The 13,821-nt window shown below is 45.7% G+C and overlaps 1 protein-coding gene across 2 annotated transcripts in view; it reads right to left on the bottom strand.

Moving 5' to 3' along the window:
• Window positions 1-13,169, bottom strand: part of PLA2R1 (phospholipase A2 receptor 1, 180kDa) — a 118,706-nt gene extending 105,537 nt beyond the window's left edge. For both annotated transcript variants that reach the window (XM_011991528.1, XM_011991535.1), the window contains exon 1: window positions 12,578-13,169. In XM_011991528.1, the coding sequence (XP_011846918.1) occupies window positions 12,578-12,695 (118 nt within the window). In that variant the 5' untranslated portion in view covers window positions 12,696-13,169. The remainder of the gene's footprint in view (window positions 1-12,577) is intronic.
• Window positions 13,170-13,821: the final 652 nt, after the last annotated feature.

Below are 13,821 nucleotides of genomic sequence, written 5' to 3'. Positions count from 1 at the left end.
GTGTCTCAAAACAAACAAACAAACAAACAACAACAGCAAACTGATACAATAAGCTCTTAAAAACAAGTGATAACACTTGTAAGTGGGAGGTGAACAATAAGAACACAGGGACACAGGGAGGGAAAGAACACACACCGAGGCCTGTGGCAGGGGAAGGGAAAGCGTCAGGATAAAGAGCTAATGCATGTGGGCTTAATACGTAGATGTTGGGATGATAGATGCAGGAAACCACCATGGCACACATTTCCCTATGCAACAAACCTGCACATCCTGCACATGCATCCCGGAACTTAAAGTAAAATAAAAAATGATTTTAAAAGATTTTAAAAACTAAGTGATTACAAATAAGAGAAAGAAAATAACCCAAAATTTAAGACACCGAACTGGCTCTTCAACTGATGTCACATGTGAGTTGGACAGGACCCCTCAGTGCAACCAGACTCTGAGCAGGGAGTGTGCACACACATATACTTGCCCACTTTCTAGGGAGGACAAAGCAGGGCAGTGCTGGAAGGAAGACAGGTGTGGCAGAGGAGACTCACTTCACCCATAAACCCCGAACCATGAACTTCAAAGCTGGGTGGAACTGTAAAGATTATTTAACTGAACCAATCTTTTACTTTTTTTTTTTTCAAATTCATTTTTGTCTTAGAAGTTTTATATCTATCTACTATATTCAGTCCAGGTGTAGCTTTATTTACATGCATTCATTTATAACTTAAGAAAGAAGAAAATAAACTGCTATAGATTGTCGCCAAACATGTTGAAGTAGCTGACTTGAAATTTCAGACGACAAAGATCTAGCATGTGCTTAATGTGGCTGGTTTGGGAACCCTGCAGACAGAAGGATATATACGTCATAGTGTTTGCCTGCAAGGAAGTCACATTCTCCCTGGGAATCCCTGAAATACACAGAAAAAAATTATAACTTAATGCCAACATATATTTTGACATAGGAGATACAAGCAAAATGGTGTGCCATGAGGTTGGAGTCTAAAGCCTGGGGCCATTATTGCAGTTTGATCTGTCTGTGTGAACAGCAGACTGGAGGTACCTACAGGAAGTTTCTCCTGAGGCCCCTCCACTTGACCTTCTGCACCCCTTCTGATCACCTCTACTTGCCTTTGGTGTTCCCTTTAGCTTTAGACAGCTCTTCTCTTAGAACTAGCTGATTGAAGGTTTGAAGTGTTAAGTGAGTAGGATAAGATTTGTACTGTTAAGCTTTTGTGAAGTTTCTGCATTTTTAACAAAAAACACTTGGAAGAAACAATAAAACAGCAATTTCAATGGTGACATTTTAGGCAAACAAAGGACTTTCTGGTGATCAATAAATTATATCATGAAGGTGTTCACCTAATCCAACTATACACATAAAGTCAGTCTCTGTGCCGCTCCATTAAGGGAACTGGAAGGAAAAGTTCCAGTGCATGGTTCACATCAAGTGCAATGCGTAAGACAAGCTATTAGAAAGCCACAGCATGCAGGCTGCAGCCCAATTTCAATCTCCTACCCCAGTCCATAGGTTTGAAATTGCTTCTACTCCATCTACCCACAGAGCTAGTGCTGGGCTCACGCCCTTCCTGCCCTGCAGCCTCTCTTGACTCTGTCCATTTCCTTGCTGTTCTGACAGTATCTAGGTTTCAGCAGGGACACAGTCCAGAAGGAAATGGGGAGGGCATCTCTCCTCTGTAACCAATCTGAAGGTGAGCAGCTTCTCTCTTGAGATGTATTGACCTTTTCCAGCTTCACAAATTTGGGTTTGTCTCTATCTGTTCCATCTAGTGAACAATGGATTCAGAGCCGATTGCATTCCTAAGATTACTCTGTAGCAGGAAGGGATACTGTAAGCTGCTGAATCAAGTCCTATTCATGGCCGAGTGATGCAGAAAATCTGGATTCTTAACATAACCTTTCAAACCAATAAGTGAGGAATTTCCCATGCTTGCAGCAATCAGCATGTGCATGGTTCTTCAAAGAACAGATCCACGGAGCAAAGTGAAAAGTGGGCCAGCCCTTCCTACCTCTCTCTGCATGAAAATGTGCATTTTATCTCAAATCATCTGAGTTTTCATGTGTCTCTTAATCTGAAGCTTTTGAGTTCCTGTCAATTGCTTTCTACTAATCAACTAAAAAGTTAACCAAATATATTTTTTAAGAAACCTCTTTGTCCTGTCTCAGAACTTCCTTCTCTTTCTCTGTCCTAGCATTGTCCTTAACTCTGAGCCTTCTTTATTCTCCTACAGCTTCTGAACCTGGATAATCACCATCTCCACAGGGTCGTGGATCCCTCTTGATAAATCTTTTTACATGTTCTCTTCCCTTTTCTCTCTAACCTCCCCAAATTGCCTCTCCAAGTTCCATGAGGCACACAATAGTCTTTCTCACATGTGGGAAAAATGAAACCCAGCATAATCAGTGCCACCGGACTGCAGTTCTGTGAGGCTTCAAATTGCCTGTTACTAACCCCTGTGCCAGGAGGGGTTTACCCTTTCAGACTGTCCTTGCCACTCCCTGGCCATTCCTGTTCCCTCCTCTGTCCTCCTGCTCTGTCCTCATTTAGCAGTTGCTGACCCTGGCAGAAAATCTTCTCTCTTCCGTGATTCTTTGCTAGACCTCTGTATCTTACCAATGAATTTTTAAACTGAGTTGAAAACATTCTTCTTCCTTTTAGTTTTTTGTCTCTTCTCCCATTGTTTTACCTTTATTTAACTGGAAAGTACCTAACAGACATTGCTGGTGTAAAAATCATTATTTACAGCAGCTCCGTGATTACCTTATACACTCTGTTGAAAATATACCGTCTCAGTCAAAAACGTGCCTCATTACAAAGTGCAAGTTAGGGCAAGGACAAACAGACAGAACATTGTTAAGATGCCCTCACAAATGCCTGCATATTAAAGCCTGGAAATGATTCAAAGACTGGGTCACAAAAAACCAACAAAACCAAAAAACAACTCCATCATCAACCAAAACAACTCTGGAAATGATATGGCATGACTGAAAACAAAAGTGCTTACAATGAGCTATCCATCTTAGCTGCTTTGAGAGTATGGCCATTAAAAAAAAAAAACAAAAAAAAAAACAAAAAAAAAAAACATTTACTACAGTGCAGGGTAGAAATGTTAAAAACAAAAACAAAAACAAAAAAACAACGTTTAGTGGTAGGTAGAGTGTTAGTCCCTGTATTGATTTGCTACTAGAGTTGCCATAATAAAATACCACAAACTGAGTGGCCTCAAAGATAGAAATTTCTTTTCTCATAATTCTGGAGGCTGGAAGCATGAGATCAAGGTGTGGCAGAGTTGGTTCCTTCTGAGGGCTGTGAGGGAAGGATGGGATCCTGGATTCTCTCCTTGGCCCCTGGAGGACCACCTTTTCCCTGTGTCTCTTCACATCATCTCTCTATGCATATTTCTGTGTCCAAGTTTCCCCTTCTTATGAGTATACCAGTCATAATAGACTAGGGCTACCCTAACTGCCTCATTTTAACTCGTTTACCTCTGTGAAGACCCTATCTCCAAGTAAAGTCTCATTTTTATATGAATTTGGCGGTGGCGGGAAACAAAATTCAAGTCACAGCCATCCCTATCATTCTTATTCAGGCTGTCTGCATCATTTGCAGGGTCCAGGGTACAATGAAAATATGTGGTCTTGGCTGGACATGGGGAAGTCAAGTCAATGTCCCTTTCCCTTGGGCCCACAAGAGATTGCAACCTCTGAGCTATAACATGCTTGGAATATAGTACCTGGACTGAGGATACGTGACATGTTCCCACTCAGCCTTCACAGAACCCACAGAAGTGCTACTAGTCCAGTGGTGACAGATGCTGCTTTGCACTGCCCGGAAATGCCACAAGGCATCTACTCCCAGGGCCCAGGCCTCCAGTCCCCCAACTTCAATGCAACCCAGTTGCCACTGTGTGCAGAAGGCAGCAGCAACTGTGGGGCAGGAGTGTGGGGGAGGCAGCTGAGAATCCATCCCAGGGAGGTAGACAGGGGACCCCAGGCAGAATTGAACAGAGGCTCCAAACCTCTGGCTTGAGTTCCATTGTTCCACTGGACATCACGCACAGCACACAATTTCAAAGATAGAAATAATTATGAATCCCAAGGCCCCTATCCATGGAGCTTTAAACCCTAAGTGGAAAGAAGGCCCTTCTGACTATAGGACTCTGTGCGACTGCACTGGTTATATCCCCATGAAGCTCTCCTTGTTTGCATTTGAACAAGGTTAACATTATGGAAAAAAGACCTTGGCAAACTACAGAGCACTTCTTTTAGGGCAGAACTGCTTAAAACTAGGAGAGTATCTGCCTTGGTTTTCCCATCTGCACAATGGGTTTAATAGTAATGCTGGGGCTGGGTGTGTAGTTCACATCTGTAATCCCAGCACTCTGGGAGGCCGGGGCTGGAGGACAACTTGAGACCAGGAGTTTGAGACCAGCCTGGGCAACATAGCAAGACCCTTTCTTTACAAAAAGTTTAAATTTATAATAAAAAGAAAAAATAATCGTGCTAGCCTCACAAGACCTTGATAAGGGTTATCTCAGTTATGATGATCACTTTATAAATATTAATAAAAATAAAAGCCAATCTTAACTTTGAATATGAATGGTGCCAAAGAGCAGCAAAATGAAAAAAATGTTTATAGTTAAATAATTACTTTGAGATTCCTGTTTATATTTTCATAATTGAAAAGTTCTCAAGAGCAGAATACCAAAAGCTAGAAGTGGTAACACTATTTTATTTCCATATTTCTTTGGAACTGTAGTTGTCTGGAAAGTATCATAAATTAAAAAGCCAAGTGATTATGACTTTTCTGTTTTGTTTAGCTCTGTGTTACAGAACCCAAATTACAGAAATTCTAATTATAATTTTCTAATTTTCTTGAGTGGCTTTATAAAATGTTTTTCCCTAAATGACTTTATATAGTGTTTATATGGTGTTCTTTTGTTTATTTTATGAACAATAATATTTCTTTTTGCTTTGGTCAGTTCAAAATATAATTTATGCTCCTAGCTATGCATTGGAACATCTCCAAAAGGCTCTCAAACATAATTTCTAAAAGGAAAAATGGAGGGAAGGGTTTATAAATGTCTTAAATCGATTACTTTGATAGATTCCATGAGGATTTGCGGCATTAGGATTGAGTTCAGAAGAGGCAACACAAGGGGATCGTTTCTTCAGATAACTTGATATAAATAAGCAGATTGTTAGGTCAAAGAAGGGGAGCTGCAGGGACAACTAAGCCATCTGTGTGGCCCCATCTTTCCTGTCATGGGCTTGGAACCTGCGTTGTGTGGTATCAGTTACGGTGACAACCAACAATAGGAAAATAGTTAGAGGCTTAACGAGAAAGAGTAAATAGGACCAGGAAAACTGGACATCTATGCTGACTCACAAAGGCTTGCCAGGAAAGGAGGCAAGCAGAGAAGGTGGGATGAGAAAAGTATGAAGGGGAAGAAACGCTGAGGGATGACAAACAGAAACGGGAGAAATGGAGTCAAGATGGCTAGCATGATTCATGGCCAGGAAGGGCAGCTAAACCACTATCTGATCACACTTTTACTGAAATTCCATCTCCAGATTAGTAGAATGGCTCATTGCCTAGGGACATCAGAATTGCCTAGAACAATACACAAATCAATAGCTTTGCACATTTCTGCTTTAGGAAAATACCACTCCCACTTGTGAAAGGAGGGATTTGGAAAAGGAGGAGTTGCAGAGAGCAAGAGGCTGGCCTCCTGTTCTTCCTGCTGTGAAACCAAATCGTATGCTCCTGTCGTGCAGCAGGATACAGAATGAACCATACCATGGGGTCACAAGGCTATTCAGGGATCCTTTGCATTAGTGCTGAGTGCTTGATTCAAACCCCATGCTACAAGCTCCTGTGGGCACAAGTTGCTTAACCCTTCTTCATCTGTAAAAGAAGGGTATGTATTAATATTGCCTACCTGTTTAGGTGAGGAGACAATGTGTCGATGTAAGTAAAACAACAAAGAGTAACGACTCCCCAACTTTTAGAAAATACTAGAAGCAGTAGAGGGGCATTTTTACCTTTGTATTAGAAACAGAAGCTATGTGGGAAATCTCAGGGCTACAGCTTCTCCCCTCTGCCGCCTCCAGGTAGTGGCTCTTATCGCTGTTTTTCAGAAGGTGGCACCTACCCCTCTTCCTCGCCACTGGGGCCCTCAGCACTGAACCACTCTTCCCCACATTCACCATGGTTTGATACCAGCAGACTCTCTGCTGTTCTCCACACCCCAAAGCCACTTTAGCTTCCACACAGACGACCTAACACTCTGACTCAATGCTTTCCCCACTGCAGGTTGTGGCCCATTTATGGTCATGCAATCAACTGAGCATGTTATGACAAGCTAGACAAAACAAAACAGAATGGAACAGGGGGAAATGTGGCAGCATGTCATATTAGGTAAGAGTATTTTTTTAAAATGAAACATTGTTTCAGTTATACATATGTAGACCTATATGCTGTGGGTTGTGACGTAAAATGTGTTTCTTATTGTGGCTTGCTGACAAAAGAGTCCCAAACTCTACTCCAACCTAGCTTTGCTCAGGACATTGGGTTCCTTGACCTCCTCTGTGGTGAGGACCTTCTTTTGCCTCTTCTCCACTTTGGTGACCACTCCCACAACCATATCACAGATCTGGTTACTACCAAGAATAGTTCCATCTCCAAAACTTGGATTTTGCACTCTATAACCACTACCTCTCCTATTCTGCAATTTTCCCTCATCTCCTAACCTTCACTAACTGTTTTCTTTTGTTACTGTTTTTAAATATATATTTTCCTCTTTTTAAACCCTGTTTCATGAACAAAACTTTCTGTTCCTCAATCTTCCTATTGGGATTGACTTAGCTCAGCTTTAACTATCCAGACCGTTTCTTTGCTGCCCTCCAGAATTACCCTCTTCAAGGTGACAGGAGACCTTCTCTTCAAGGCCCAAATTGAACATGGCACTTCTAAACTTAAACATGCGATCTGGTTCCCCTTTGTGCAAACCCACAAGGCCCTTCTCAGCAGTACCCAATTCACTGGACCAGACTGTTTCCGGAAGCAGGGTGCCTCCAACCAACTCTTCCTCATCAATCTCACGCTTCCAAATATAGACATGTTACTGCTTCTTGTTTTGCCTGGGGCCCTACTCTGGTGGTCTACCCCTTCCACAGCCCCGGATGAAGCAGCATCCATCCCTGTGTCCACCTCTTGCCCCTACCATGGCCAATTATCCAGGGGAAGGCCTTCGACTCGAGGGCAGAGCACAGGAACTGACTAGCATGCTGTGAAGAGTGTAACTGGACCCCTCTCCTAGGAAATTAAGGGACTCTTCCCAAGAAGCTAAGGGAGCTACACAGGAAAGTCCTGCTAGTCAAAGCCAAAGAAACTAGTCAACAGATAGAACAACCAAGCTGGAGACACCATAGAGCCTCAGAGACAGAGAGAAACACATAAAGTAATGCTTCATGTCAGTGGCCAGTACCTGTGTCCCAGAAGATCTGGCTGCCCTGAAGAACCTGTCCTGGGTCCCCCTTGAGATCCTGGGACCATTACAACAACTCCACGTTTGCTTGAGTGACCTTCAGTGGGCCTCTTTCCTTGAATCCAAAAGAGCTCAGAAGGGAACTTTCAGCTCACTGAACTTTCACTGTTGCCTGACACATGATCCTGTGCCTTTGCACATGAAATATGCATTCCCAGGAATGCTCAGTCTTCTTTTTCCTATATGGCAACTGCCTACTTATCCTTTAGGAAAACAAATGTTTTTTTATGAGCCTCCAGCTCCCCAGGCCAGCGCCTCCTCTGCACGCCTTCAGCACTTTGCTCATCCCTAGTTATCATAAGACCTCTCTCGCTGTTTTGTAATTGTTTGTGTTTCTGTATCTGTCCCTGCACTCTCAGCCTCTTGGGGCCAGTGCCAATCCTACTCATGTTTTTACCTCCCCAATCTGGAGGTGGGTAGCAGATTCTGTTGGTTCCCTCCTCACACCCTCTAACCTGGAGCTCACTCACCTGCAGACAGTCCCCGTGCACTCCCAGTGACTTTCTGTGGCTCTCTGCCTGAGTGTTTCAGGGAGACCAGGAGCACCAGGGGGTGAATGCCCCAGGAGTGACCCTTAGACAGCGAGAGGTGGGAGTTGGTGGATAAATACTTCAGCTTCTTGCCTGTCGGTGGGTCCACTGAGTTCTATACAGTTCCTCAAAGGGTCCTTTGTGAAACTGAGCCCCAGTGGCCTGTGGTGGCTTTCTTCCCTCCTTGGTCTCATGTCCTCACTCCCTTACCATGCTTTCTAGAATCACCTCCTAAAAAAAAACTACTTGCACCCTAATGAACACATGTCTCAGGAATTGCTTTTGGATGAGCCCAAGTAAAACAGGGAGATAAAACACATAGTGCCTGACAGATAATGAATGACTGAGGTCATCAGCCTCTACCCCTCTTTCCATCGGCACAGCATGTCAAGAGACACCCTGTACACCCAACCCTGTTTCACTATATTCTCCCAAGTTAGGATCTGATGGCAAGCACACTGACCACACACTCATCAGCACCCTCACCTCCCTTGGTCACTGGTCATTTAGAAGAGCCTACCCCGAGAGTCCCCAGGCACTGACACAGACTTAGGTTCTTTCCACTCCTGCTCTGGGAAGCTGAGCACTACAGAAGGAAACTCTCCTACGATATTAGTTGGGGACCATTTCACATTGATCATTTTTCAACCCTCAACAAAGCTTCAAAACCATTTTACTTGCCCCCTGATCATTTCCTTCAGCAATGACTATGCCCAGCTTTCACCAGGATGCTCCATCCTCTTCTTCTTTCTCCCCTCTGTCCTCTTTGTATCTGGAGTACTTGAGTGAGTGAAGTTAGCATGTCTTAGCAATTGCTAGAAGAAGGGCTCAGATTCTGATCAGGGAAAACAAACCACAATCAGGCTCCTTGGAATAACCAACCAGAACAAAGGTCCCCAGCCTTTTCTATACCAGGCACTGGTTTCATAGAAGACAAATTTTCCACAGACCAGTGGGGTGGTGGGGTGGGGGATGGTTTTGGGATGATTCAAGTGCATTACATTTATTGTGCACTTTATTTCTATTATTATTACATTGTAATATATAATGAAGTAATTATACAGCTCACCATAATGTAGAATCAGGGGAGCCCTGAGCTTGTTTTCCTGCAACTAGACGGTCCCATCTGGGGTGATAGGAGACACTGACAGATCATCAGGCATTAGATTATCATAAGGAGTGCAACCTAGATCCTTCGCATGTGCAGTTCACAATAGGGTTCATGTTCCTTTGAGAATCTAATGCCACCACTGATCTGACAGGAGGTGGAATTCAGGCAGTAATGTGAAGGATGGGGAGCAGCTGTACATACAGATGAAGCCTCTTTTGTTCACTGCTGCTCACCTTCTGTTGTGTGGCCCAGTTCCTAACAGGCCACAAACTGGTAGGTGGCCTGGAGGTTGGGGATGCCTGAACTAAAGGTAGGAGGAGATGAGCTTCAGACCTGCCAAGTACAGTGCTGTACACAGGGTAGTAAATAATTGTTATGGGGCTGTCAACCTGTCAAAATAGTCTGGATTGGCCAGAGGAGGAGGGCGCCATGGTGAGAGGGCAGCAAAAGGACAACACTTAGATTAGTACTATTACTAGCTCCATTTGACAGATGAGGAAACTGAGCTACTGACGGGTGAAGTACTTGTCCAGGGTCACACGATGGTAAATGGTATAGTCAGGATTTGAACTCAGACTGTCTAGCTCTGAAGCCCAATAACTTAACTACTGCATAATACCGTATCTACTGACTTCTGAATACAGAATTGTATTGCCCATTTTTACACTGTTGAAAAAGATATACCCAAGACTGGGAAGAAAAAGAGGTTTAATTGAACTTACAGTTCAACATGGCTGGGGAGGCCTCAGTATCATGATGGGAGGCGAAAGGCACTTCTTCCATGGCAGTGGCAAGAGAAAAATGAGGAAGAAGCAAAAGCAGAAATCCCTGATAAACCCATCAGATCTTGTGAGACTTAGTCACTATTAAGACAATAGCATGGGAAAGATCCCATAATTCAATTACCTCCCCCTGGGTCCTTCCCACAACACGTGGGAATTCTGGGAGATACAATTCAAGTTAAGATTTGGGTGGGGGCACAGCCAAACCATATCAATAATTATTGATAAATCATTGGAAAATCATTACAATACAATATATCATCTGCCTCCCAAGGGTGGCATGCTTACAATACATATCAGATCTATAAATAATACATATCAAACAATTCAGATAAAAATGCTGTATGTATAATCTGCTGTACATTATCACATAGCCATTATTAGTGGATTGGAAATGAAAATGAGTGTGCGTTTTCCTCTCAGTTGCTCTGTGGATGTCAATCGTGGCTAAAGTGAGTCAATGTGGTACAGTGAACACAGAAGTAAACTGAGGCACCCCAAAGCGTGGCTAACTACATGGCAGCCATATTTCAATTTCCACATCTGAAGAACAGAGGGCTAGAGTAGACAATGTCTCAGGTCCTTTTCAATGTTAAGATTTTGTTTTTCCATTTTGTATTGACAGTAAAAACTTGACTTCATACCTGTCTAGCTTACACTTGAAATTCTACTGATGCAGATGACTCGAATTAGGGAGGGAGCCTGTGCGAGGATTGGTACATAACCTCTGTGCTCCTTGGAAAATGAGCAGCAGTATTTTCATATCTGAAGAATCTCTATGCCAACTATTTCGACCTTGTCAGATTTGCAAATTGCACCTGGTAGGTACAAGGGCTAGCAGATGGCTCTAATTTCAGAGTGCCCTTGACTACTAAAAAGAAGACACTGATGAGAATTTGTCTTAGGCCAGGATTTGGGTCTGCTACATATAAAAAGGATTAGCCCTTCACTCAGAGATCACCAGCACATACTCTCTGTGTGGCCCAGTCCAACTTCTGTCCTGTGGGCTGCTGCCCTGTTCTACCACCTAGTGCCCAGTCAAAACCCACATTTTAAAACGCAAAGGAATAACTACTGCATGGTAAACTTAGTGGAAAGGAATCAAACATACCACAGGATCAGATGTGCATCCACAGGAGCAATTTTTACTGAATTGACCAAGAAGGTAAGAGCATCTCTGACTTTGGTCACTTTAGAATAAGAATGGTCTTGTTCTACCTGCCCCTGATTAAACCTCCAGGGATCTTAGGAAACACAGTCTAAAAAAGATTACCTCAAAAATGTAGATATATTCTACTGGGGAGGAAAAAATGTGAACGCAGATATTGATCACATTTTGTGTTACCCCTTCTCTCCAAACTTATCTCCAAAGGCAGAGAGGATGGAGTCTGTCTGGAGTCTCCTCCTGGCATATTTAACTCCCTCCTGTCCCCCTCTTACTTGCATATATGGACTTCTGCACTTAGGCGCAGGCTTCTCTGCCTGAGGTGGCCCATTCTCGAATGCGGACCCCTGCAGGCCAGAAATCTCCTTCCATCTCTTTACACATCCTTCTGAGTCTCATGTGTAGTAGGTGCTCAATAAGTGTTTGCTGAATTGGTCTGTGTGCGCAGGTGCGTGTTTGGGGAGTAACTTAATTCTCAGGGGTCCCATGTATATAACAAACTCCATTTTTCCTCTGACAGAGACTAAGGCACAAAGGCTCCAGATCGCACAGCTCATGGAGTCACTGGAGCTCCTCTCCCTCACCTGGTCTGATGTTTTCAGGCCGGGTGCGGTGGGTCACGCCTGTAATCCCAGAACTTTGGGAGGCCGAGGTGGGAGGATGACTTGAGCCCAGGAGTTCAAGATCAGCTTGGGCAACGTGGTGAAACCCCGTCTCCACCAAAAATACAAAAACAGCTGGGCGTGGGGGCGCGCACCTGTGGTCCCAGCTACTCGGGAGGCTGAGGTGGGAGGATCACTTGACGCCTGGAGGCAGAGGCTGCAGTGAGCGGAGATCCCGCCATTACACTACATCCTGGGCGACAGAGCAAGATTCTGTCTCAAAAAAAAAAAAAAAAAAAAAAGTTTTCCTTCAGGAAGGGGTGAACTGGGGAGGCCTGGCTTGGGGGTCACTCCGCAGGTGGCGGCGCACACCCTGAGCGCTTGTTTTGCAAGGGGACGAACTGAGCCTTTTTTTTTTTTTTTTTTTTTTTGCCATCATTTATCCGAGATGCGATCGGTCCAAATAAGCAGCTCTCGGAAAGTTTCCGTTTTGAAACTTCTCCGACACTCCTATTCCGGGCTGGCTCCGGGTGCCAGAGTCCAGAGGAGCTGCCTGCGAGACCAAGCCCCGCCCCCCGCCGCCGGACCCGCGTAGGAGCCAGGAGGGTGCTGGGCCGCGGGAGTGGAGTGCTGGGCCTAGACATGAGGCTGCAGGACACCACTCCCTCCCCCCATGCTCAAGACTGCTGACACACGAACCCATACAAACGCGGCCGCCCTTGCCCGCCAGCTTGGCCCCTAGCTTCACCCCTTCTTCCTCTCCCTCGACCACCCCGACCCCCCTCCCCAACGTACCGATCCAGTCCCCGACCCTGGAAGACTCACCCCGCCACTCCAGGAGCCGCTCGGGGGTGAGCGCCGCCGCCACGTCCTCAGCGTAGCCCCTCGGCGCCCCCAGCAGCAGCAGCAGCAACAGCAGCAGCAGCGACGGCGACAGCAGCATCGCTAACCACTGGGCTCGCCGGGCGCCCCTTGTCCCGGGAGCCTACAGCCGCACCCCAAGCACCCGGCCCTGCAGCGCGGAGGCGGATCCGCAGCCTCCTCCGCGCCCCACCCCTCTGGGGGCCTCGACACTCCCGGGCCCTGGAGACCCACTCCGCCACCCCTGTCGCCACAGTGAACGGACACTCGGGGCTCTGGCTGGGACGCGGGAAAGTCCCCCGCGTTTTCCCCGCCCTACCCACTGCGGCTTGGGGAAGGAGGAGGAGGAGGGGTGAGCCATCTGCCCACCCAGAAATTCCTGCCTTTGGGGTGGGGACAGGAGCAGTGAGGCTGCCCAGCGCACACTCCCTGCTCCTCCAGTTCGCAGCCCCGCTCTCTCCTTTCCGGGGGAGGCCGAAGAGGAGTTGTGGGTGAGCGATTTGAGAATCTCCAGGACAAGGAGCCTGACATCCGGGTTTGCAAACCACCCGGATTCTGGAAAACACCGCGGGTTTGTAGCGGGCAGCTTAGAATGAACCCAGCTGCTCTGCGACCCGGGCGCTTTGGGAGCGCCCTGGACTCCTCTGAAATGTGGAGCACTGGAAACCCCTGAGGGGCCACCCCGTGGTCTACCTTCCTTGCCACAGAGTAACCCAAAGATTCTTTTATTTTTCAGCTCCTTCGGTTTTGAAATAACCTCCTCTTTACATCTCCTTTGATCCCCCAAGCTCCGCAAAGTAGCCGGGGTCCCTATTACCCATTTTTACAGCTGAGAAACCCTGCCCAGAAAGTCAAAGTGCTTTGCCCTAGGTTACTTCCTAATCCAGCAAAAGTTTCTCTGTAGTAAGTAGGGCAGTCCTGGCTAGAATGTAGTCCTTCTAACTGTCCTCCTTCAAATAACCAGCAGAACACTGTAAGTGTTTAATATTCTGAGAACAGGCTTATGTAAGACCTTTCCTCAGCGGGACCTTGACATTAGTCGTTAAAACATAAGAGAGGGGGAGGGGAGGGCAGAAAGCAGAGCCTGGAAGGAAATGCCCAGCAGGGAGGAGGATTGAAGGTCAGAGCTAAAAGTGGAAGAAGGGAAAGTGGTTGTCTTGGCCACTGCCTTAACGAAAGGTGCTCAGTCCTGCAGGAACCTCACAGAG

The sequence above is a fragment of the Mandrillus leucophaeus genome, unplaced genomic scaffold (genome assembly GCF_000951045.1).
Source record: "Mandrillus leucophaeus isolate KB7577 unplaced genomic scaffold, Mleu.le_1.0 Scaffold110, whole genome shotgun sequence".
Taxonomy (NCBI): Eukaryota; Metazoa; Chordata; class Mammalia; order Primates; family Cercopithecidae; genus Mandrillus; species Mandrillus leucophaeus.
This window is presented reverse-complemented; position numbering and strand designations above follow the sequence as displayed.